At 43.6% G+C, this 24,621-nt stretch overlaps 2 protein-coding genes across 7 annotated transcripts; one reads left to right on the top strand and one right to left on the bottom strand.

Annotated features, from left to right (window-relative positions):
* Window positions 1-4,322: 4,322 nt before the first annotated feature.
* On the bottom strand, window positions 4,323-11,584 carry LOC102420088 (HIV Tat-specific factor 1 homolog). Its single transcript, XM_014452292.2, has 3 exons — window positions 11,434-11,584; window positions 11,129-11,173; window positions 4,323-6,940 (listed from the first exon to the last, which is right to left on the bottom strand). Exon 3 carries the CDS (start codon window positions 6,899-6,901, stop codon window positions 4,610-4,612), a length of 2,292 nt encoding a protein of 763 aa, XP_014307778.1. The 5' UTR covers window positions 6,902-6,940; window positions 11,129-11,173; window positions 11,434-11,584; the 3' UTR covers window positions 4,323-4,609.
* Window positions 11,585-12,509: 925 nt separating this feature from the next.
* Window positions 12,510-21,944, top strand: EIF2B5 (eukaryotic translation initiation factor 2B subunit epsilon). 6 transcript variants are annotated; one of them, XM_006084856.3, is made up of 16 exons: window positions 12,510-13,086; window positions 14,600-14,724; window positions 15,669-15,854; window positions 15,933-16,110; window positions 16,195-16,275; window positions 16,538-16,615; window positions 17,076-17,388; window positions 18,345-18,490; window positions 18,710-18,851; window positions 18,973-19,074; window positions 19,261-19,368; window positions 19,556-19,646; window positions 19,943-20,066; window positions 20,625-20,750; window positions 21,134-21,244; window positions 21,400-21,944. In XM_006084856.3, the coding sequence occupies exons 1-16, from the start codon at window positions 12,889-12,891 to the stop codon at window positions 21,457-21,459; spliced, it is 2,169 nt and encodes a 722-aa protein (XP_006084918.1). In that variant the 5' UTR covers window positions 12,510-12,888; the 3' UTR covers window positions 21,460-21,944. The 6 variants fall into 6 exon arrangements, 2 of the variants coding, with proteins under 2 accessions (XP_006084918.1, XP_014307779.1); XM_014452293.2 differs by having other exon boundaries at window positions 12,803-13,086; window positions 21,113-21,244; XR_002828237.1 differs by lacking the exon at window positions 21,400-21,944 and having other exon boundaries at window positions 12,799-13,086; window positions 19,867-20,066; window positions 21,113-21,242.
* Window positions 21,945-24,621: the final 2,677 nt, after the last annotated feature.

Below are 24,621 nucleotides of genomic sequence, written 5' to 3'. Positions count from 1 at the left end.
GTAGGTGTGTCCCTTGTAAATAGTATATTCTTGAATTTTATTTTTTGGTTCAGTCTTTATGTGAATACTAAAAAGATCTTAGAATGTTTTAATTCTACTCATTTCCTTTCTGACATACTGTATAAGTAGTTTAGCAGTTTCTTTTTTAACTCCCCAATTTAGACTTTGATATTATTTTATATCATCAATATTTATTTAGATTTACTCACACATTTACAATTTTCGTTACTAGACCTTCCACTTAGCATCTCAGACCATTGTTCTGAAATTTTCTTCTACTTATGGTATCTCTTTTATGGTATCAGTGCCATTTAAAATGCTGTTGAAAGTGGTGGGAATAGTCTATATCTGCACTGTCCAATATACTAGCCACTAATCACATGTGATTACTGAATACTTGAAATGTGGCAAATGTGACTGAATATTTCCTTGTAAATAATTTTAATTTTAATCGTATCATATATGGTTAGTGGCTACTGCACTGGACAGTATAAATTTAGAAGTCTCATTAGTAAAAGTCTTTGGGTGACCAATTGTCTCTATTTTTAAATCTCAAAATATATTTACTTCACCTATGTACTTGAAAGATAATTTCTCTGGGAAGACAGTGCTAGGTTGCAAATATTTTCTCTCAACTCTTTGAAGATTTTATGCCATTATCTTCTGGATTCCATATTAGCTCTAGTGAAGTCCATCTAATTTGTATTCCCCTTTAGGTAATATATGTTGTCTCTGTAGCTAGTTCTTTTATTTTTTTTTAAAGAAGAACATTAATTTGTATATTATCATTTTTTTCTTTTTTATATATTTTTATGGATTTCAGAGAGAGGAAGGGAGAGGAAGAGAGAGATAGAAACATCAATGTGAGAGAGAATAATCAATTTGGCTGCCTCCTGTACACCCCCTACTGGCGATCAAGCTCACAACCAAGGTATGTGCCCTTGACTGGACTCGAACCCATGACCCTTTAGTCCGCAGGCTGACGTGTGTGTGTGTGTGTGTGTGTGTGTGTGTGTGTGTGTGTCTTTGCTGTTTTACAGTTCTGCCAGCAGTAAGTTCCACCGTGTTGCTAACATCCTCTGGCCACCATTGGGGAAACTGGTTATTTCTGCCGGTCAACTCTTTAGGAGGGAGCTCCACAACATAACTCTTGGCACCTAGTGACTTTCCTGTATGGTGGCCAACCATTCCAGTTTGCTAGAGTTCAGGATGCAGGACTTCCCTTTCTCAAACTGCCATTGTCTTCTGGGATAATCCTGAGCAAATAGTTCGTCATCCTACCTACTTCCCCTCCTTCATACACAGCCCTCCCGCTCCTGGAGCACACGTGTTCCTTGGGGGAGGCTGGATAAAGAGTAGGCCAAGGCACAGTGTCACACTGTTCCTACAACCCCTGCTCCATCTGGATTGAAAACCCTGATGTTCAGGCTGATACTTTTTTTTCTCTTGGCAATGCTATCTCAGGAACCGTACTGGCTCTCCAGTCCAGCCCCATCCAGGAAGCTCAGGCTCTCTTTAAGAAGGCCAGCCGGTGTACGTCTGGATCTCAGACTATCCGGGGCAAATTCTTTCCAACGAGGCTCCATATACACTGTGGATATGGCTGGTCTACTTCACAGCTTTGGAACACTATATCAAAAGGTACCTGAACAGTCTAACACAGTGGTTCTCAACCTTCCTAATGCTGCGACCCTTTAATACTGTTCCTTATGTTGTGGGGACCCTCAATTTCATTGTTACAAATTGAACATAATTAAAGCATAGTGATTAATCACAAAAACAATATGTAATTATATATGTGTTTTCCGATGGTCTTAGGCGACCCCTGTGAAGGGGTCGTTGGACCCACAAAGGGGTCACGACCCACAGGTTGAAAACCGCTGGTCTAAGACACTTGTTGAGCAAGTTGGTGCACAGCATAGTGATGCCCTCTAGAGGGTGATGTTGTCTAACTCTGCAAGCCACCCTCGAGCATCTAAACCAGGCCCAGCCAAAGTATGACTGCATTATGTGTCTTTGACTTTTTTCCCCCTTTCTTCTCTTCCCTTAGGTTTTTGAGTAAAGTTTCTTTAGAATAATCAACCTGTTTTAACTGAACTATAAAGTTTAAAGGGTAATTTTTCATCAATTCTCAGTCTGAAAACAAAAAGGATTGTTATATCTACGAAGACCAGGCATAGCATTGGAAGTGATAGTGAAGATTCCAGAGAAAAAGAAAAACACAGAAAGGAGAGCTCAGAGTCCTTCTGATATTTCCTAGAAAGCTAGGACATGAACACTAAAAACCTCAGCTATATAAAACCCCATAGTGTATTAAGAACCTTCAACTTTCAGAACAACTCCAGGCCCAAAAGTAACTAAAAAAATAAACAACACTCATGGCAATAATCAACTCTGATCACTCAGCAGCAAGTGTGCCCAGCTGAGAAGCACAAAAGGCTCTGAGATTTACGTTCAAAGTGCTTTGATCCATCGGTTTGATGCATGCAAGCACCAGAGCCCTGCCTCTTTAGCAATACCTAGAAAAGGCCAGATCCAGTACATATACCAAGGGTGCCCTGAAGGGGACATACATACCATTACTTTGACATTTTTATCAGTAAACCTTCTAACTTCAAAAGTTGGAAGAAAACATGTCATGAGAAAAAGCCTCATGACATTAGATTTGGCAACATTTCTTGGACATGACCCAAAAGTACAGACAACAAAGGAAAAAATGGGTAAGTTGGACTTCATCAAAATATCAAAGGACACTATCAACAGAGTAAAATGGCAACCCACAGAATTGGAGAAAATATTTAGAAATTATATATCTGATAAGGAATTCATATATAAAATATATAAAGAATTTCTACAACTCAACAACCAAAAGAAAAAACCACCCTGGCTAGGTGACTCAGTTGGTTGGAGCATTGTCCTGTACACCAAAAGGTTACAGGTTCAATTCCAGGTAAAGGCACATACCTAGGTTTTGGGTTCCATCCCTGATCAAGGTGTACATGGGAGGCAGCCGATCAATGCTTCTCTCTCACATCGATGTTTTTCTCTCTCTCCCTTCTCTCTAAAATCAGTAAAAACATATCCTCGGGTAAGGATTTTTAAAGAAAAAAAACACCTAATTTTATAAGTACCGCGCGCTAACCGATTGCGCCACTGGAGAAAAAAAAACACCTAATTTTAAAATGGACAAAGGACTTGAATAAACATTTCTCCAAAGGAGAGATACAAATAGCCAATAAGCACATGAAAAGATGCTCACCATTACTAGTCATTACAGAAGTGCAAATCAAAACCACAACGGGATAGCACTCTAAAGCCATTAGGATGTCTATTATAAAATAAAATACAATTTTAAAGAAAACAAAAACTGCTGGTGAGAATGCAGAGAAATTGGAACACTTGTGCTTTGTTGGTGGAAATGTAAAATGATGTAGCCACTGTGGAAAACAATATGGTGTTTCCTCAAAAATATTAAATATAGAATTATCATATATCCCGCATTTCTACTTCTTTATATATGCCCAAAATAAGTGAAAGCAGGCACTTAAACAGACATTTATATACCTATGCTCTTAGCAGCATTATTCACAATGGTATGGATTTTTTATAATGAGAAAGCATCAATGCAATTTATTTCAATGCTTCTGATTTATAAGAAAAACTTCTTAAAGCTTCAGCAGAAGTCAATTCATCAATATTTAATTTGGAAAGCATAAGCAAGAAAGACCCAACATTTTATTGGGACTACACAATTTAGCACAGTACTAGGCACCATACTAGAACAAAAACAAAAACACAAAACTGAAGTATGAATGATGACATTCTTAAACTCCAAGCGATCAATAAACCTTCCAAACTGTATTCAAAAAGTTGTGTAGTATGTGCACTTTTCTGGGGAGAGGCCCCACAATTCCAATCAACTTCTAAAGGGGCCACACAGCACAGAGTGGAATTCTAATCTCCTTCCCTATATTTTTAGTAATGAAAGCTGTAGGTGGACCTCAGGAAGTTCCCTCCTGTGCATCTAATAGTCAATTTTCATGGAAAGAGAGTAAAAAGGAAAACAAATAAAAGTAACTTGCAAGGACTGGGCAGGGGAAAATTCCAAAGTGCTATTTACCTTATAAGTTTAGTAACATGCTCTGGTTTAGAGAGGAGAAATAGGAGCTAAGCTGGAAGCAAGGAGACGCCTATGGGATTTTTCAAATCCTTTAAAAACTAAACTTAAATATGAACAAAGCAAATAGCAAAAAATTTAAAATGCAATTTAACTCAAGTCCAATTTTCAGTTTCTGCATATTAACAACTTATTTTTATTTTTGAATATCACAAACTTTCACCAAATACTTTTAAAAAATATTCTGCATGTATTTAACAAATCTGACAAAGAACGAGTATCCAGTTTACTTGCATTAGACTATGAAGCTTTAACTGAACAGCCAATTAACAAATATTTATGATCATTAAGTATGGGTAACAATGAAAAAGTCAATGCATTAATCTGAAGGCATCCTATCACTATGCAATGTTCACTAACACTACTAGTAATTCCCCTAGAGCATAGGCAAAATGTTGTGGAGGAATTTCTCTCAAAAGCAAATTTAAGGGATTAAATGTCGTCATCATCATCATCATCATCATCATCATCATCACTGAGGATAAAGCTGCTGCCTGTGGACAGGGCCCCTTCTTCCTGAACATGCCCCAAACCACCCACCGTCCCGTTCTCATCAGAATCATCGAACAACTTCCCACAGGAATCCTCTACAAACAACTTCTCGTTGGCATCACCATCTTCGAACATGTTTTCATCTATACCTTCTTCATTCTCCTTTGCATCCACTTCGTCTTCTTTTTCATCTGAATATTCAAACATCTTTTCATCTGCATCATCTCCTTCCTCCTTTTCATCAGCATCTTCATGCCCCTTTTCATCTGCATCTTCTTCGTCCTCTTTTTCATCAGACTCCTCATCAAAAACTTTTTCATATGTATCTCCTTCTCCTTCCATTTCATCTGATTCTTCGTAAAAGTCTGTCTCAGAGCCTTCCTCATCAAACACTTTTTCAGAGTTGTCATCTTCAAATTCTGATTTTTCAGAGTCATTTTCTTCTGACTCTTGTTCGAGCACATTTTCATTAAACTCCTTGTCGGAGCCATTCTCATCAAACTCTTTTTGGGGGCCATTTTCTTCTAATTCTTTTTCAGGGCCATCTTCAAACAGCTTTTCAGAGCAGTCTTCTTCAGATTCTCTTTCCAACTCATTTTCTTCAAACTCCTTTTGGGGGCCATTCTCTTCTTCAGACTCCTTGTTGGGGCCATCTTTAGACTCCTTTTCAAAGCCATTCTCTTCAAAATCATTTCTCAGTCGCTTTTTGGATTCTCTTCCAGGGTCATTCACTTTAGCACCTCTTTTAGGACTAACCTCTTCCAACTCTTTTTTGGGACTACCTTCTCCAGACTCTTTTTCAAGGTAGTCTCTATGATATCTTTGGGGGCAGCCTTCCTCATACCTTCTTTCAGATTCTTTTGGGGGGTAGCATTCTTCAGCCTCTCGTTTGAGGTCACTTTCTTTAGCATCTTCGAATTCTCCCCCATCCTTTGTTTTTTCAAACTTTTCATCTATAGGTTCTTCAGATTCCATTTGAGTTGCAGCTTCTTGAGCCTTCATTTTAGATGAGCTAGGGTGCTCTGAAAAATGCCTTCCTCTAGAAGGCCCTGCCCTTTCTGAAGCACAGATGGAATTTGAACAGCCAAGACCTTTATTGGCCTCAGGAGCATTGAGGAAAGCCTCCCATCCCTTCAACCTTTCCTCCCTTTCTTTTGCGGTCTCCTCCACCTGGTAATCTGTAGTTCCATCCCACACTTGGGCAGTGATTTGACGGCCACCAAACCACCGTCCATTAAGGGTCTGAATACAATAATCAGCTTCCTCTGGATCCCTGAAGGACACAGAGGCCACACCACCTGGGTGTCTATCAAACAGAAGGAGCTTCCTAATTTGTCCAAACTTTGAACACTCTACTCGAAGATCTTCTCTGATCTCATTCAGCACCAATGGATCATCCTCAAAATCCATGGGATGAAACATATTTTTGATGATGACAACTCGCTCGTGGCGCATTCGGGAGGGCCCATCCCTTCTCTCAGGTCTCCAATCCAACTGCTTTTGTTGCAGAGACAGCTTTTTCTTGTAGTCCTTGCACTTCTTCTTCTTCTTAGAGGCATCATATTCCCCCTTCAGTTGAAACCTTGCCACCTCGACATGTAATTTGTGGCCTCTAATTTCATCTTCATCCAAAAGTTTTAATGCAAGATCCACAGATTCCCTCTTCAAATAACAGCAAAGCCCATCTCCTTTAAGATTTCCTTGATTATCTTTGTAAAGCTTGACCTTAAATTCTTCTGTTTGAGGATCTCTCATAATAATGCCAAACTTGGACATGAGCTGTATAAATTCATCCAGTGTAATGTCTGAAGGCAAGCCAGACACATATACATTTGTATTTCTGTCTTCTTCAACATGAAACCATCCTAATTCAGCCTTTCTCTTTTCTCCCCTATTTTTGGGATCACTGGGTTCAGAGGTTTTTCTTTCAGGAGTTTCCTCCGCAAGCCTACTACTAACATCTTGAACATTTGCAGTAGAGCTAGACACACCATCATTAGGAAAGCCATAATTGGCCTGATATGTAGCAATGAAATCTTCAGTGATCTTGGGGAACCAAGCTTTCTTATCCAGGTCCCACTCGTAGGGGGTGTCATCTGGCTGCTGCCTGAAAGAATTGGTTTCTCTACTGGGATCTTTCTGAGTATCTCCATCCTCAGTGTCTCCATACAACTTCTGCATTCGCAACTGCTCATCAAAGTCATCTTTCTCATCCAAGTTCTTGCTGCTCATGTTGCCGATTTAGCCCAGGGGCACAGTCCAGGCGCGAGGCTAGAGGGGAATAGAGAAAATGTGGTCTGCCATGCTTGACCCCGCCGCTCCCCCACCCGCCTACCACCCACAATAGTGTGCATTGGTAGATAAATGAATGAACAATATATAATGTATACATATAGTGGAATATTATCCAGCCTTAAAAAGTAAGGAAATTCTGATATATGCTACAAAATGGATGAACCTTGAGGATATTATGTAAAGTAAAATAAACTAGTAACAAAAGAACAAACATTATATGATTTCACTTATATGAGGTATTTGGAGTAGTCAGATTCATAGAGCAGATAGTAGATAGCAGTTGCCAGTACTTCACACTACTGAACTGTACACTTAAAAATGGTTAAGATAATAAATTTTGTTATATGTATTTTACCACAATTAAAAACCAAAAAAACATGAGCTTCAGCTTGGGGGGGCCTGAAATTATTGATTTCAGGGAGGAAGGGACAGGGAGAGAGAGATAGAAACATCAATGATGATGAGAAAGAATCATTGATCAGCTGCCTCCTGCATGCCCCCTACTGGGGATCAAGCCTGTAATCCAGGCTTGTGCCCTTGCCGAATTCAAACCTGGGACCCTTCAGTTCACAGGCCAATGCTCTATCCAATGAGTCAAACCAGCTAGGGCTGAAATTACTTTTATTTATTGTCTCAAGTTGATAAGACTCTCATTACATTTACTGACTAGCAACAACCAGTCATTCATTCAGCAAATATTTATGGAGCATTTGCCAGATGACATATGGGATACAGTAGTGACTAAAACAGACAGAAAGCCCTGATTTTCATGGAGCTTACATCTAGACTGATTGATATTCAAGACTCCTTTTGAAACCTAATGCTGATATATTAATTTACAAAGAGAACCAGTACTGACAGTTGACCAAAGAAATACAAATGTCTTTTAACATGGGAAGATGTTCAATCCCAGTCAAAACAAGAGAAATACAAATTAAAACTACACTTTTTCTTCCTACAAACTGGCAGAAAGTCCAAACTGTTGACAACATACTCTGTTAGTGAGGCTATGGGAGGAAAGGCACTCTCATACATTGCTGGTGTAAGGGCAAAATGGCACATTTTTCATGGGCAGCAATGAAATAATAACACCATAAACAATTAAGCCTCCCCAGACTTCCCAGTGAGTTCAACAGCATATCCCCTGCCATGGGAATTATATTCAATTTGAACCAGTAACTCTACTTTAAAAAGGAATTCTAAGAAATAAATGCAAGCCTTGGCCAGATAGCTCAGTTGGTTAGAGTGTTTGTCCTGATACACCAAGGTTGCAGGTTCAATCCCCAATCAGGGCACCTACAAGAATCAATCAGCCTGGCTGGCATGGCTCAGTGATGGAGCGTGAACCTATGAACCAGGAGGTCATGGTTTGATTCCCAGTCAGGGCACATGCCCGGTTGCAAGCTCAATCCCCAGTAGGGGCATGGAGGAGGCAGCCGATGAATGTTTCTCTCACATCATTGCTCTCTCTCTCTCTCTCTCTCTCTATCTCTCCCTTTCTCTCTTTCCCCCTCTCTCCCTTCTTCTCTGAAATAAAAATATATTTTTAAAAAGAAACAACCAATAAATGCATAAATAAGTGGAACAGCAAATCAGTGTTCTTTCTCTCCCTTCCCCTCTCTCTAAAAATCAATTTAAAAAAAGAAAGAAATGCAGATATATAAAGAGAGCAATAGGAGGATGCTGGTATGCTTGTTGCAGCATTATGTATAATAGCAAAAATATTTTATGTTTATTAATCAAGAAATAATTGGATAAATAATGGTATATTCATACTACAGAATGGAATCATTAAAAAAGCTAGATTTGTCTACATCGCACTATACATTAAATAAAAATAAGCTGCAGACAAAATGCATCATCATCATAATAGCTAATACTTAAATTGTGTTGATAATGTGTCAAACAGTGTTCTAAGAACTTTTCACGTATTATCTCATGTAATCCTCACAGTCTTTTAAGGTTAGGTATTGTTATCCCATTTCAAAGATGAGGAAGTCTAGGCATAGAGATTAAATAATTTGCCCAAGGCTAAACACCTAGTAAATGACTAGAGCCTGGAATGCAACTCAGGAACTCTGGCTCTGGAGTACCAGCATATAATCATCTAGTACACTGTCTCTAGACATAAGTCTGTGTGTGAATATACATGTAGATACTGTATATGCATTAGGGGGGGTCTTTTTTGTTTTTTTATACATATTTTTATTGATTTCAGAGAGGAAGGGAGAAGGAGAGAGAAATATCGATGATGAGAATTACCGATTGTTTGCCTCCTGCATGCCTCCTGTAGTCATTTACTGGGGCTCGAGCCTGCAACCCAGGCATACTAGCATGCCCTGACCAGGAATTGAACTGTGACTTCTTGGTTCATAGGTCTATGCTCAACCACTGCCACGCCAGCTGGGCATACATATATGTATTTTGCATATGTATATATGGTATATGTGTATTTAGGCATATAATATATTTATAAATACAGATATATCAATATATAAACTTCAGGGGGAAATGGAAAGAATACCCACCAACTTATTAATAACTAGACGCCCAGTGCACAAAATTTCTGCACGGGTAGGGTCTCTAGGCCTGGCCAGCTATCAGGGCCAATCAGGGCCTTCCGGCTGCCAGCTGGGGTCTTCCTTCCCTGATAGTCAGCGCACGTCATAGCAAGCGATTGAACTCTCCCGGTCGAACTCCCAAGGGGACAATTTGCATATTAGCCTTTTATATATATAGATAGATGGTTATAACTCCAGGGGTTGAGTAGGGTGAGAGAAGTAGGGGAAGGGATTTTTATTACAGAGTTTGTGTGTGGGTGTGTGTGTGTCATTATGTATTGGTGGTTTTCAGTATCTTTCCAGTAAGTTTTTTCCCAATTTTTTTATTGTGATAAAATATATATAACATAAAATTTACTATTTTAACCATTTTTAAGTGTGCAGTTCAATGACATTCAGTACATTCACATTATTGTGCTACCATCAACCATCTATCCATATAACTCTTTTCATGTTGCAAAACTGAAACTCTACCCATTAAATAATAACCCCCATTTCCTCCTCCCCCCAAATCCCTGGCAACAACCATTCTACAATCTGTCTATATGAATCTTACTACTCTACATACATCATATAAATGGAATCATACAATATTTTTCTTTTTGTAACTAGCTTATTTCACTTAGCATAATAACCTCAATTTTCATCCATGTTATATCTTATATCAGAATTTTCTTCCTTTTTGAGGTGGATAATATTCCATTGTATGTATATACCACATTTTGCTTATCCATTTATCTATCAATGAACACTTGGGTTGCTTCCATGTTTTATCTATTGTGAATAATGCTGCTATGAGCATGGGTATATAAATATCTGTTTGAGCCTGGCTGGCGTGGTTCAATGGTTGCACATTGACCAGGAGGTCACAGTTCAATTCCTGGTCAGGGCACATGCCCAGGTTGCAGGCTCAATCCCCAGTGTGGGGCGTGCAGGAGGCAGCCGATCAATGATTTTCACTCATCATTGATGTTTTTATCTCTCCCTCCCTTCCTCTCTAAAATCAACAAAAATACATTTTAAAATAAATACATATCTGTTTGAGTGCCTGTTTTCTCTTATTTTGGGTATATACCCAGAAGTAGAATTGCTGGATCATATGGCAAGTCTATGTTTTATATTTTGAAGAACCACCACACAAAAAATTTCTACAATTACACCTACATGTTTTCCACACCCCCTGTAACATTTTACATTGCCACCAACAATGCACAAGGGTTCCAATTTCTCCACATCCTCACTAATACTTGGTATTCTCTGTTTTGTTTTGTTTTGTTTTGTTTTTTACAGTAGCCATCCTAATGAAGTGATATCTCATTGCAGTTTTGATTTGCAATACCCTAATTTTTAGTGTTGTTGAGCATCTTTTCATGTGGTTATTGGCCATTTATTTATCTTTGGAGAAGTGTCTACTTAAGGCATTTGCTCATATTTGTTTGCTTTGTTATTGTTAAGTTTTAAAACAAACAAAACAATTAAGTTGAGAGAGATTCTCCCTGAGACCATCCTTTAAAACCTTATCTAATCAGCCCTGGCCCCTGTAGTCGGGGTGTCTTCCTGTGCACAGAAGGGTCGCGGGTTCGATTCCAGTTAGAGCACATACCCAGGTTTCGGATTCAATCCCCCCCAGGAGGGGCACGTTTAGGCTCTAAAATAAAGGGAAAATATTATGTTAACAAACAAACAAACAAACAAACACACCTTCCGCTACCTGCCTACAGAAGAAGGCCTGAATTTACCACTCACCACTTTCCAAGGTCTCAGGAGTCACTTAAAAAATTCTCTACAATTGAACCTGCTTCCACACCCCATCCCCACCCCATTGCCACCCCTATCCCTGCAAAGGTTGTTCCCACCCATGCGCGCGCACCCATTACAGGCAAATCACAGGTGCTATTTAATAATCACCCTTCTGCTCTCTTTCCGCCTGTGGATTTGCCGGGCAGTCAACACCTTCCTCTACAATGTACACTCATTTTAAGTGAACACTTTTTCCAAGTTGCCTTCAGCCGTTCCTTCTCCGGGCTAAATTTTCCAAAAGCCTTAAGAAACGGTTCTCTCTCCGCGCTATCATTAACTAGCAGAGGGAAGAAATGACAGGTTCCTCGGTCCCACCAGGAGGAGGCCTTGGTCCCGCTGGTCCAGCGGCAACCGCCACGTAGAAGCAACGTCAGCCTTTCGAACTCCACATCCCGACGGGCAACGCGCGCGTGGGAGGGAACAGCCTTGCTGACCTTTGCGGGATCCGCGGGTCTAGAATGCAGACAGCTCTGGTGCAGAGAGGACGCGCGCCTGGCGAGAAAGCTCCTTGATTGCGCAGGACGCCTACGCTGGCTCGCCTCGCCTGCACCGCCCCCCACGGTCTCGCACTCCGCAGCCCGGGTTACCCCCGCAGCCACCGCCTCTTTCCTCAACTAGGGGGCGCCTCTCGAGCCTCGGACCTTTGCGCTCACGGTCCCTTCTGCCTGGAAAGCTTGCTGCTTAACTCCAGACCCACTCAACTTTATGCAGAGTGTTCTTGGATCCACCCCTATCTGCGCCCTGATGGTGACAGAGTAGGGTTTCAATAAATGCTGAGAGGCTGAATGAATGAATGAATGAATGAATGAATCATTGAAGATACCATGAAAGAGTAATTTTTATCACCCACATAACTTGGCAGAAAAAAATTGTGGAGCTATGAAGTCAGACAGATCGGGTACCAGTTCTTCCACTTACTAGATGGGTGATCCTCACCTCTCGTAGAGTTCAAGAAATGTTTGCTGAACGAATGAGTATGTTCTCACGGAGACGTGTGGCGAACTAAATGAGATCATGCTTGTGTCGAGCCCGGCCACAATCGGCGCTCGAGAGAATTACTACTCGCCCTACTGTACCACGCTTTGTGTTTACGTAGACCGAGTTCCCTGCGGGAAGGGGATGTCTGACTCGAGCTCCCCAAGGTGCCGGGTCACACGGCATGAGTAGAATGACGAAAGGCTACAATTTTTAACAAGCTAGGGGCGGGGAAGAATATCCAGAATGGATCTGGCACCTTCGCAGAGACCACAAGCCTCATCATCCCGCAAGAATCTCATCCTGTTCTTGTACAAATGAAGGCCTACTATACTTGCAGATCCAGTCTGCGGTCCATAGGACCCCACCCCCAGCGCTTCAACAGGTCAGGTGCGCGGCGGCCGCGCCCCAAGCCGGCTCCAAACTGCTGAGCCTCCTGGCGGGGCTGGCGCCTGGGCGAGGCGCATGCGCACTCTCCTCTCCCCGCCCTCCCTCCGTTGGTCCTCCGCGTTTGGAGTACTGGGTCCTTTTTGGCCCCTACTGCGTGCGGTGTCAGTGTCCGTGCGGAAGTGGTGGCGGTGAGAGAAGATGGCTTCCCCTGTGGTGGTGCCGCCTGGTGCGATGCCCAGTCGGGCCAACAAGCGCAGTGTCTGCGGGCCGGGAGGCGGCGGCGGCGCGGGGGGAGCCCGAGCGGCGGAGGAGGAACCGCCGCCGCCCCTACAAGCCGTTCTGGTGGCGGATAGCTTCAACCGCCGCTTCTTCCCCATCTCCAAGGACCAGCCTCGGGTGAGCGCCTGGGGGAGAGCCGTCGGAGGGCCGGGAGCGGCGGGGGCTGGAGCTGGTTAACCTTCCGTCTGCCGGGGGAGGCGTGCTCCGGGAGGACGCGTGCCCAACCTCCTTGCTCGAAATGGGGTGTATCTAGTTAGGAGAAGGGCAGGCAGACGGGCAGAGCCCGCCCGGGGGAGAGGCTGGCAGCCGTGGCCGTGCGGTCTAACTCGGGTTTGGGGGGCATGGGAGGCTAAATTGGAGAAGCAGCGCTTGTGAGAAGCCCTCACGCGGAGAGTCGACGCCCCCTGAGGAGGCTGCGAGGCCTTTGTGCGGAGACAAAAAAGAAATCCTTAGGTGAAAGGGAGTATCACCTACTTTTGCCTAAAAAAGGTGCAGACGGGTCTGATCCCAGAGGGACAGCTCTTTTGGGTCTCGGTGCAGTACACTTTCCCCTTCCAGGTTTCAGTGACAGCCAGTGCCATCTGTCCAAAGGCCCAGAACAGGCCTAGTGGCTGGTGGCCGGCAGTCTCTGTCTTGTTGTCTAGACCAGCTATTTTCAGCCTTTTTCATCTCACGGCACACATAAGCTAATTACAAAAATTATGCGGCACCCCAAATTTTATATATATATATTGCTGATCTGACCAAAAATAGGTATACTGGTAATGTTGACTCTTTAACACCGATACCTGTCGTTGTGTTGGCTGTTGTCATTTTGTATTGGACAATCTAAGGGAAAAGTGGTCAGTGCCCCTGACTAACTAGTCAGGTATTTGCATGTTTTAAGATTTCTTGTGGCACACCGGTTGGAAATCCCTGGTCTAGACACTGAGCTATGAGCTAGTCCTGGATACTGCTGGGTCACTCAGCCATTCCTAGTTCAGAGAGGGAACTGCGTTCAGTTCAGGGAAAATCCTGACTCCTCACTCCCAGCAAAAAGCCTCATGGACAGGTGATGGAGGTTGGCTAGCCCCCGACTCTTAGAAAGGGATCAAGGAAGGAAGTTTTATGGGGAAAGGGCCTTAGCAACGCTTAAGTTTCTGGAGATAAAATTGATTTCCAGGAGTCTCCTTTGTCAGAGGGGTCTCCTATAAGAGCTCTGTATCTGATTGATGCTAAGCAAGTAGATTTTATGCTTACTATATCCAAATTGCAACACCTTACCAGTGGTTCTCAACCTTCCTAATGCCCCGACCCTTTAATACAGTTCCTCATGTTGTGGTGACCCCCAACCATAAAATTACTTTTGTTGCTACTTCATAACTGTAATTTTGCTACTGTTATGAATCGTAATGTAAATATCTGATGTGCAGGATGTATTTTCAGGGTTAAGAACCACTGCTAGACTAATGCTTAGAGCATGCTATGAACATCAAAGGCAGAAGCCTGATTACTTTTAAATTTGAAAGATAAAACAAAACTATAGCATTTGGAAACACTGATATAGGAGTGAAAATTGTTGTAATGGGGGAAAGAAAGGTACGTAGAGGGCCGGATTCAAGACTTCACATTTTTTTCATCTGCTCTGCAGGTCCTCTTGCCGCTGGCCAACGTGGCATTAATTGACTACACTTTGGAATTTCTGACTGCCACAGGCGTACAGGAAACCTTTGTGTTTTGTTGTTGGAAAGCTGCTCAAATCAAGGAACATTTACTGTAAGGCCCTGCAACTTTTCTTTCCATGTTTCACCATTTTTGTCCAGTTTTCTAAGGATGAATATAAATAAATAAGGGGAAAATGTGTCTATGTAGAGGCCATCATAAGGTCTAAGGGTATTCTCTTCACTTATTAGAGGTGAGCAGTTGAAACTGTGACAAAGATTAAAGAATAGCATTTGGGTTTTTCCTGACTCTCTTATAAAGTTTGATCCCAGTGGGTTTTGCTTTTTATTGAATGGCTCCAATATGGAAGTTATAAGAGTAACATGTTTGTTTTTCCACTGAGTTTCTAAATATTGAGCTGTTCCTCATCTTTGTTCTTTTTTGTGTTTGTTTGTTTTGTTTTTGGGGGGCTTGCTTTTTTTTGTTTTTTTTGTTTTGTTTTTTATTGCTGTGGTAAGCCACTAAGTGTGGGTGTTCCTCATCTTAGTATTCTCAGTGCTTAGTTTACTACCAAACACAGAATAAGCACTTAACAAATGTTTGGTGAAATCTTCTTGGAAAAGTAAATGTCAGGACTTATGGAAGCTTAGGAAATAAGGACTTGGATATTAGCATAGTCTCCAATAGACAGTTCCTAAATTTGGTCTGGGTTTTGAAAGGAGAAAAGTGGCATGAAAAGTGTGTTCCCAGGAAACTTTGTATATCCTAAGTCTCGGCAGGAATTTGAATTCAAATCCATGTTTGGGGATAGGGGTTAGGCTATGGAGAGGAAATAACCATGCTTCTCCAGCCCATAAAACAAGCCTGGTGACACAGGATGCTGAAACCATTAATTATAAGTTCATAAAGCTCTTTGAAGTTGAGGGACGCTGGCAGGAATTCAAAAAAGCCAGAGAAGGAGTATGAATGTTGATTGGGGGAGAAAATGGGGAAGTTCTACATGATCTTTATGTTTGATTTACTCAATCCCTTCACTACCACCACCACCCTTCCTTTAGGAAATCCAAGTGGTGCCGCCCTACATCTCTCAATGTGGTTCGAATAATTACATCAGATCTATATCGATCACTGGGGGATGTTCTCCGTGATGTTGATGCCAAGGCCTTGGTGCGCTCTGACTTCCTTCTGGTATATGGGGACGTCATCTCAAACATCAATATTACCAGAGCCCTGGAGGAACACAGGTCAGGATGGGAACATGGTAGGGACAACGGTAGGGGACCAGCAGAGCCCTAAGACCCTCTCCCTCCTATCCTTTGTAGGTTGAGGCGAAAGCTAGAAAAAAATGTGTCTGTGATGACAATGATCTTCAAGGAATCATCCCCCAGTCACCCAACTCGTTGCCATGAGGACAATGTGGTAGTGGCTATGGATAGTGCCACAAACCGGGTTCTCCATTTTCAGAAGACCCAAGGCCTTCGACGTTTTTCTTTTCCTCTGGTGTGTGGGTGTCTGGGTTTTTTGAAGTGGGAAAGTGACAGGATTCAGTGTGACTGGTTAAAATCCTTATAACTCTCTCCACAGAGTTTGTTCCGAGGCAGTGGAGATGGAGTGGAGATTCGCTATGATTTACTGGATTGTCATATCAGCATCTGCTCTCCCCAGGTGAACCCTTCAGGGCCAGGGCTGCACAGAGTAGAACTCTTTGATTTGTTACTTCCCTTCCCCGTCCCCAGAAGACCAGGGGCATATTTCTACTCCCTCTTTCTCTCATTTGTTCTACAGCACATAGTTGCTGTCATCTTGACCCCAATATTGGGATTCTGGCCCTTGTCCCACTGTCATAGGTCTGATAGGTCTCTGGGGACTTATCTTTGCTTCCAGAGAATAGCACTTAACCTTGACCCCATCCAACTTCCTCCCATAGGTGGCTCAACTCTTTACAGACAACTTTGACTACCAAACTCGGGACGACTTTGTGCGAGGCCTGTTAGTGAATGAGGAGGTAAGAAAAGGCTCCCAGTGCCTCTTTAAAAAAACACTAAGCCTGGCTGGGTAGCTCACTTGGTTGAAGCATCCTCCCAGTATGCCAGGGTTTTGGGTTCAGTCCCTTACCAGGGCACATGCAAGAGTGAACTAGTGAATGCGTGGATGGGTGGAACAGCAGATTGATGTTTCTCTCTCTCTAAAATCAATCAATGAATTAAAAAAATGTTTTTAATAAAATAATAAAAGAGGGCTAAGATTTCATCTCATGCAGATAACTTTTGGTCCCCTTTTCTGTTTTATTGAGCCTTAGGAGGGAGGAAAATAGCTGTGGTTGGGGGGAAGCAGTACACAAAAGTCTCAGGCCATTTGTGACATTGAGTGGCAGAGGGAAACTTACGAAGGTAAGAAAAGTATTGTACCTGGGGGTGTTCTTCCTCTCTTGCTTGCTTGGGCGACCTCCCTTTCCTTGTCCTCAGATTCTAGGGAACCAGATCCACATGCATGTGACAACTAGGGAATATGGTGCCCGGGTCTCCAACCTACACATGTATGCAGCTGTCTGCGCTGATGTCATCCGCCGATGGGTCTACCCTCTAACCCCAGAGGCAAACTTCACTGACGACACAACTCAGAACTGCACTCATTCCCGGCACAACATCTACCGAGGGCCTGAGGTCAGCCTGGGCCATGGCAGCATCCTGGAGGAAAATGTGCTCCTGGGCTCTGGCACTGTCATTGGCAGCAATTGCTCCATCACCAACAGCGTCATTGGCCCTGGCTGTCACATTGGTGAGCACAGGTGGGGGAGTCAAGCCAGTCATCTTAAGAGTAGGAACCTGGGGAGGCCCATGTCTCCAGAGGAGACAGAGGACTAGTCCTTGAGAATAGGGAACTAGAGTGGCTCCCTTAACAAAGGAGGGAACAGAGAAGTAAAACAGTGAAGCTGTCGTTTGTGCCCTGTGAGCTTCTTACTGGGTGATTCCTCACATTCCAGGGTACCCTATATTCATATTCAAGACCAAGTGGATAATTAACATGCAATAATAACATCTGTACATTACAGCTTACAAAGACCTTTTGCATACATTATTTCATTTAATCCTCACTAAAACCTTGTGAGGAAGGTGTTACTTATCCCCAGTTTATAGGTAAGGCTCAAAGAGGTTGTGTTGCCCAAGGTCATAGCTAAAGAGGCAGTGCTGGAGCTTAAATCTAAGTATTCTGATTGTTAAGTCCAGTGTCCTTTTTACTCTATCATACTGCCTGGTTAGCCTCTTAGTGACTCACTTTAGATGTAGGAATGTGATGCTTTAAGTTGAACTGCCTCTTTAAAAGACCAATAAGATTTTAATTCAAAATGTACAAGAAGAGGTGGGATAGATATGGACATGAATCTAATAAGTTTCTTGAGGTCTAGAGGTCCCCAGAAATCTTGAGGGTTCTCCGGTTCTTAAGTCCTATGTGATAGTCCTACAGCACAATCCCACCTTGAGGGCCTTTGCCCACTATTCTCCAGCCAAATCATATAAGCTGTCATAAACCTGGTGGAGGATGGGCAGGCTGAGCAATGTTCTACTCTCAGGCCTGGGCTTAGAAGGGAAGCAGGTATTTCTGGTGAGTTGGGGGATGGAGTATTTGAGCTGAATGGGAGCTATGCTGGTATCAGTCAGCCATGTCTTCCAGGAATGGCCCTGGTCTGGAGTTGGAGCCCCGAGTGACCAGGAGTTCTTCCTGTCCTGAGCCAGGTGATAACGTGGTGCTGGACCAGGCCTACCTGTGGCAGGGTGTTCGAGTGGCTGCTGGAGCACAGATCCATCAGTCTCTGCTTTGTGACAATGCTGAGGTCAAGGAACAAGTTACACTGAAGCCACACTGTGTCCTCACTTCCCAGGTGAGAACCGGTTCCATACTCTGTACAGGCCCCAAACTGAGTGGTGGTCATGCTAAACCAGAAGGGACCTATGTCCAACTATAATCCAGCCTGAACTGAGATTCCAAATCCAGTGGTTTCATTTGCCTGCTACTTGGCTTAGTCACTGTCTTTGTCAGAATGTAATTTTCCCCAACTCACTAATGGATCTGTGCCACCCACTCCTTTTTTCTCCCCTAGGTGGTAGTGGGTCCAAACATCACACTGCCTGAGGGCTCGGTGATCTCTTTGCACCCTCCAGATGCAGAGGAAGATGAGGACGATAGCCAGTTCAGTGATGATTCTGGGGCTGATCAAGAAAAGGAGAAAGTGAAGCTGAAAGGTGTGAGGCTCAGCAGGTGTGGGGCATCTGTGTGTCTCTCTGCCCCATAGAAAAACCAGTGTTTCCTCCTGGAGGAATTCGTACTTCCACAGGCCCTTGCGAAAGATCATTGTCTTTCCAGGTTACAATCCAGCAGAAGTCGGAGTTGCAGGCCAAGGCTACCTCTGGAAAGCTGCAGACATGAACATGGAAGAAGAGGAGGAACTACGGCAGAATCTGTGGGGTGAGATAGGCCTATTCCTGCCACACATACACACCTTTTCTGAATCAGAACATTTTAAAGGAGAGTGAACACTTCAGAATCAGACTACTTGTTCTGCTTTATTCATGCAGACAGGCCATATATATGATTCTCTGTCAATGGCTCATTCCTTATTTTTCTTTTTTCTTACCCTTTATGGGTTCTCAGGACTCACGATCAACATAGAAGAAGAAAGTGAAACCGAAAGTGAGCGAAGTATGGATTCTGAGGAGTTAGATAGCCGCGCAGGCTCCCCACAGATGGATGACATCAAAGGTGAGTGGCCAGGGAAGCAGTATCTTGGGATGAGAGAGGAAAACCTCCAGTTTATTCTTTATCTGGATCAACTAGCCGAAGACTTGTATTCCTCCCAGGAGAGGTTTGGTATCAAGTCAGAACTAAATGACTTAACACCTTCTGGAGTAAGGTTGGCCCCACGAACTTACTCTTGCTTTGATTTTAGTGTTCCAGAATGAAGTCCTGGGAACACTACAGCGGGGCAAGGAGGAGAACATTTCTTGTGATAACCTAGTCCTAGAGATCAACTCTCTCAAGTAAGAGCGGCCCCTCCCTATTTTCTTTCCCTGGAGTAATCCCAGGCAGATAGAGGCTCTCCTGTTTCTTCCCCATACAGGAACCTGTTTCCTTGACATCCCGAATATACAAAGCCAGTAGCATTTGGAGCAAGGAGAGCATTAGGTTTTAGTCTTGGCATATTCCTCCTTCCAAAATTCTCCCCTTCCACGTTGTTCCATCTGACTTCCTCTTCCCCAGTGTCCTACCAAAGTCAGCCCTACAGCATGCTGAAAGGGCCAATGAAGGCCTTGGTGTCACCACAGTCTCCCTACAGGTACGCCTACAACATAAGCCTAAAGGAGGTGATGCAGGTACTGAGCCACGTGGTCCTGGAATTCCCCCTGCAACAAATGGATTCCCCACTGGATCCAAACCGCTACTGTGCCCTGCTGCTTCCCGTGAGCAAAGATTGGGGCTGAGTACAAGGGGTTGGGTGGAAGCAAATACACATCCTTGCTGTGGTGATTTTAAAAGAAATCAGGAATAGAAGGTCTTGTTGTGGCATATTGTGTTTCTCCTCACCTCTGGAATCAGACTGGATTCTAGAGCAGCTTTGGTTGGTCCATAGGAGTCAAGTTAGGTTCAATCCTAAGTGGCCTTTGAGACTCCAGGATTCCGGCTATGCCAGACCCCAAAGGTATACCCAGATCAGATCTGGACTTTAGACTCTCTGACTGTAAATGATTTGACTCAGAATAAGATCAACCTGTAGGCTGGGAATAGGTATTTTTGAGGCAGCCTGCATATCTGACCCCTTTCACCATCGCTGGGGAACCTCTTTTTCCCCAACCCTGACTGCTAGCAGTTACTAAGTCCTGATATGATTCCACAGGGCCTATATCATCTCCTTGTCTTCCCATATCGTGAAAGATGCATGCTATCAATATTTATTTTCTTTGCTGTTCAGGTGTATGTCTCAGGCATATGTTGCAGCTCCCTTTTCCTTTCTTCTGTAGCTGCTCAAGGCCTGGAGCCCTGTTTTTAGGAACTACATAAAGCGTGCAGCTGATCATTTGGAAGCGCTGGCAGCCATTGAGGACTTCTTCCTGGAGCATGAAGCTCTTGGTACTTCCATGGCCAAGGTGAATACCACCTCAAGACTCATAGTCCTGCATTTGCTTTGAAACAGGCTTTGGTGACCTCCATGGAGCTACAAACAGAGACTGACATGAATCCAATATGGAGTTTGGTTAACAGTACCATCCACCCTGGTATTGTGTTCATTGCTGGGATAGTACAGCTTTGCCCTGGGAATGCATAGAGCACTACCTAGCAATAGTTCCAGAAGTTATACCTGTCCCAGTAAAGAGCTTACTCTTTTCTGTTTTGGAGAAGGCTGTTCAGTGTAGAAGAGAGCTAAGAACCTGGTAGTGAGAGGTGCTAAGATCTTGCCTCCTCTTCCTCTGTTATCCATTAATCTTGCTGGATCTGCATGGTCTCTGAGATCTCTGCTGGCCTTCTGCAGGTATTGATGGCTTTCTACCAGTTGGAGATCCTAGCTGAGGAAACAATCCTAAGCTGGTACAACCAAAGGGAAACAACTGACAAAGGCCGGCAGTTGCGCAAGAACCAACAGGTGAGTCAGGCTACCCTCTTGCCATGGTGGTTGTCTGGTCCTTGGCCCCCAGGGTGGTTGGTCCCTGGGACTCTGTTTGAGCTGTTTATCCACCAAGGAGAACAGGAGGGTTATGTGCTCCTCCCTCAGTAGCTCTCCTCTATGCTGTCTTACAGCTGCAGAGGTTCATCCAGTGGTTAAAAGAGGCAGAAGAGGAGTCATCTGAAGATGACTGAAGTCCTACTGCCTGCTCCTGTGGGTGTGAGTGAAGGCCCCTGGCTTCTGGGCCAGGGCAAGTGAGAGGCTAGTTGCAGAATATGAGTGACCACCATCCTGGCTGAGACTTAAAGGAGCAGAGGCTGGAACTACAGTATTCTTCTCACCGCCAGCAACCATGTGCCTCACATCCTGACTGGGGAGTTGGGATGAGGGAAGTTGGGCTGGAAAAAAGCTCTGCCTAATGAGGAACTAAGCAGGCCCTGCAGTTAGAGGAAGGCCAGAGGCACAGCTTTTTGGCTTTCCCTCGGGAAGCAGCAGAGAGCAGCTGGCCTTTTCTGCTGCTTGTATTTGTTAATATTTTTTTTTTCTCTAAATTGGCTTTTATTTTTTGGTGGGGGAAAATTAAATCAGTTAAGACATTTTTGAAAGAAAAAAGTATTAAATAAAAATTAACGCTTAAAAATAAATCTCAGAAAAACCAGAGTTAATGACTTTTGAAGCATATTTTAGAGTTTTGATATTTATTTTTAATTAAATCTTTATTGTTCAGATTATTACATTGGTTCCTCTTTTTCCCCACCATAACTCCCCTCCACCCAGTTCCCACCCCACCCTCTGCCCTCACTCCCCACCCACTGTCCTCATCCATAGGTGCACGATTATTGTCCAATCTCTTCCCTCACCCCCACACCCCTTTCCCCCCCCAAGAATAGTCAGTCCATTCCCTTTCTATGTCCCTGATTCTATTACAATTACCAGTTCATACTGTTCATCAGATTATTTATTCACTTGGTTTTTAGATTCACTCGTTGATAGATATGTATTTGTTGTTCATAATTTGTATCTTTACCTTTTTCTTTTTCTTCCTCTTCTTAAAGGATACCTTTCAGCATTTCATATAATACTGGTTTGGTGGTGATGAACTCCTTTAGCTTTTCCTTATCTGTGAAGCTCTTTATCTGACCTTCAATTCTGAATGATAGCTTTGCTGGATAAAGTAATCTTGGTTGTAGGTTCTTGGTATTCATCACTTTGAATATTTCTTGCCACTTCCTTCTGGCCTGCAAAGTTTCTGTTGAGAAATCAGCTGACAGTCGTATGGGTACTCCCTTGTAGGTAACTGACTTTCTTTCTCTTGCTGCTTTTAAGAGTCTTTCTTTGTCTTTTGCTCTTGGCATTTTAATTATGATGTGTCTTGGTGTGGTCCTCTTTGGATTCCTTTTGTTTGGGGTTCTCTGCGCTTCCTGGACTTGGAAGTCTATTTCTTTCACCAGGTAGGGGAAGTTTTCTGTCATTATTTCTTCAAATAGGTTTTCAATATCTTGCTCTCTCTCTTCTTCTGGCACCCCTATAATTCGGATGGTGGTACGCTTGAAGCTGTCCCAGAGGCTCCTTACACTATCTTCGTATTTTTGGATTCTTTTTTCATTTTGCTTTTCCGGTTGGGTGTTTTTTGCTTCTTCGTATTTCAAATCTTTGACTTGATTCTTGCGATCCTCTGGTCTGCTGTTGGGAGTCCGTATAATATTCTTTATTTCAGTCAGTGTATGCTTAATTTCTAGTTGGTCCTTTATCACAACATCGAGGGTCTCACTAGATTTCTTGAGGATCTCACTACATTTATCGGCGGTCTCACCAGTCTTTTCAAGGGTCTTACTAAATTTATCGGCGGCTTCTAGACAGTTCTTTAAAGACCTTAAAAGTGTGGTTTTGAACTCTATATCCAGCAGTTTGCTTTCCTCCATTTCTGTCATTTGTGTCCTGTTGCTTTGTCTTGGCATTTTTTATGCTTCGCTGTGTCGATAGAGTGCCTTTCTGTGCTAAGTGTCCCAATTACCTGAGGTAGACACTCTTGGTGCACCCCTTTGTGGGCTTTGTGCACAGTCTTGTTATAGTTACACCTTGATTGTTGTAGGTATCACTGGGAGGAATTGACCTCCAGGCCAATTGGCTGTGAGAATCAGCTGTGTCTGCAGTGGGAGAACTTCTGTGCTGGAGACACCCCTCTGGGGCAAGACTTGCTTCAGTGGGGCTTTGGTGCTCACTGAGTCTGCCCCCTGAGTGTGTCCTTTATGGTTCCACGGAGCTGCAAACTGGATGGTCCCACTCTGACCTCTGGGCCTCCTGGCTCCTGGATCTCTAGGGAGGTGCTAATCTAGCCTTTGCCTGAGGCTATCCAGCAAAAGCCTCCCTGCAGGGCTTGGGCGGGGCAGGTCCCACGGGATCAACAGGGCGGGGCTAGCAGTTATGGCTGCTCTCAGTCTTGCCCTCAGAGGCTCTGCTTCTCAGTGTCCCGGTAATCGCTGCAAGCCCCTCGGAGAGAAAGCTGCCCTCGGGTTCTGACCGATGCCAGACAGACCCGCTTCTCCCGTATGAGTCTGGGTCCCTAGAGACTCGCCCGGAACTGGAGCTCAGAGCCTGAGACTCCCTCCCGATTGAAAACGACAACCGCGCCCTCAGCCGCGCTCCTCATGCACCTCCGCACCTTAGTATTTTACTTCCGTACTGCGCCTCCTCTGTGTCTCGGTATGCTTTTCTCTTTCCTTCTAGTTGTAGAATTTCCACTCAGCCAGCCTTCCTGTGGTTCTGGATGATGTCCGTTCCGTCTTTTAGTTGTATTTTTGAAGTGGTTGTTCAAGGCAGCAAACTCCGGTGTTTACCTATGCCGTCATCTTGCTGGATATGTATTTGTTAATATTAAAAAAAGAGAGAGTGGGTGTGTTTGGTTTCTGTCCAACTCTGACTGATCAGCTGTTGAAATAGGTGACCAAAGAGTTCTGAACCTCTGACATGACAGCCTTAACACCTGGGGGAGCAGGAGAAGAGGAGTGTTATGGCCACTAGGTGGTACTGTGGTGCCTTGCTAATTGACCATTGCCAGGGCTCCTGGGTATTAGAGGAGTTAGTCTCTGCAGACCTATTTGTGATCCTGGAGTGGTGTGCCTAAGCCTGTTTCCAGAGAGCCTCCCAGTCCGAGCACTTTCCTGCCAGAGTGTGATGATGCCAAACATGTATAAAGTCCATTAACCACCTGCCAGTCCCTCATGCTTTGTCCAATTGATCCAGTACTACTATCGGGAACTGGGCTACTCTTCATCTTAAAGATAAGGAAATTTGCTCAAGATCTCATTACTTTTTTTTTTTTAATTGATTTCGGAGAGGAAGGGAGAGGGAAAGAG

The sequence above is a fragment of the Myotis lucifugus genome, unplaced genomic scaffold, assembly GCF_000147115.1.
Source record: "Myotis lucifugus unplaced genomic scaffold, Myoluc2.0 scaffold_14, whole genome shotgun sequence".
Lineage (NCBI taxonomy): Eukaryota > Metazoa > Chordata > Mammalia > Chiroptera > Vespertilionidae > Myotis > Myotis lucifugus.
The sequence above is the reverse complement of the archived record's forward strand: the minus strand, read 5'-3'. Positions and strand labels throughout refer to the sequence as shown.

Bases quoted from the DNA above. Each gene is read 5' to 3' on its own strand.
- LOC102420088 (XM_014452292.2), bottom strand. From the start codon at position 6,901: ATGAGCAGCAAGAACTTGGATGAGAAAGATGACTTTGATGAGCAGTTG.
- EIF2B5 (XM_014452293.2), top strand. From the start codon at position 12,889: ATGGCTTCCCCTGTGGTGGTGCCGCCTGGTGCGATGCCCAGTCGGGCC. The intron at 16,616-17,075 runs GTAAGAAAAGGC...CCTTGTCCTCAG, and splicing joins GCCTGTTAGTGAATGAGGAG to ATTCTAGGGAACCAGATCCA. The intron at 19,647-19,942 runs GTAAGAGCGGCC...GTCTCCCTACAG, and splicing joins CTAGAGATCAACTCTCTCAA to GTACGCCTACAACATAAGCC.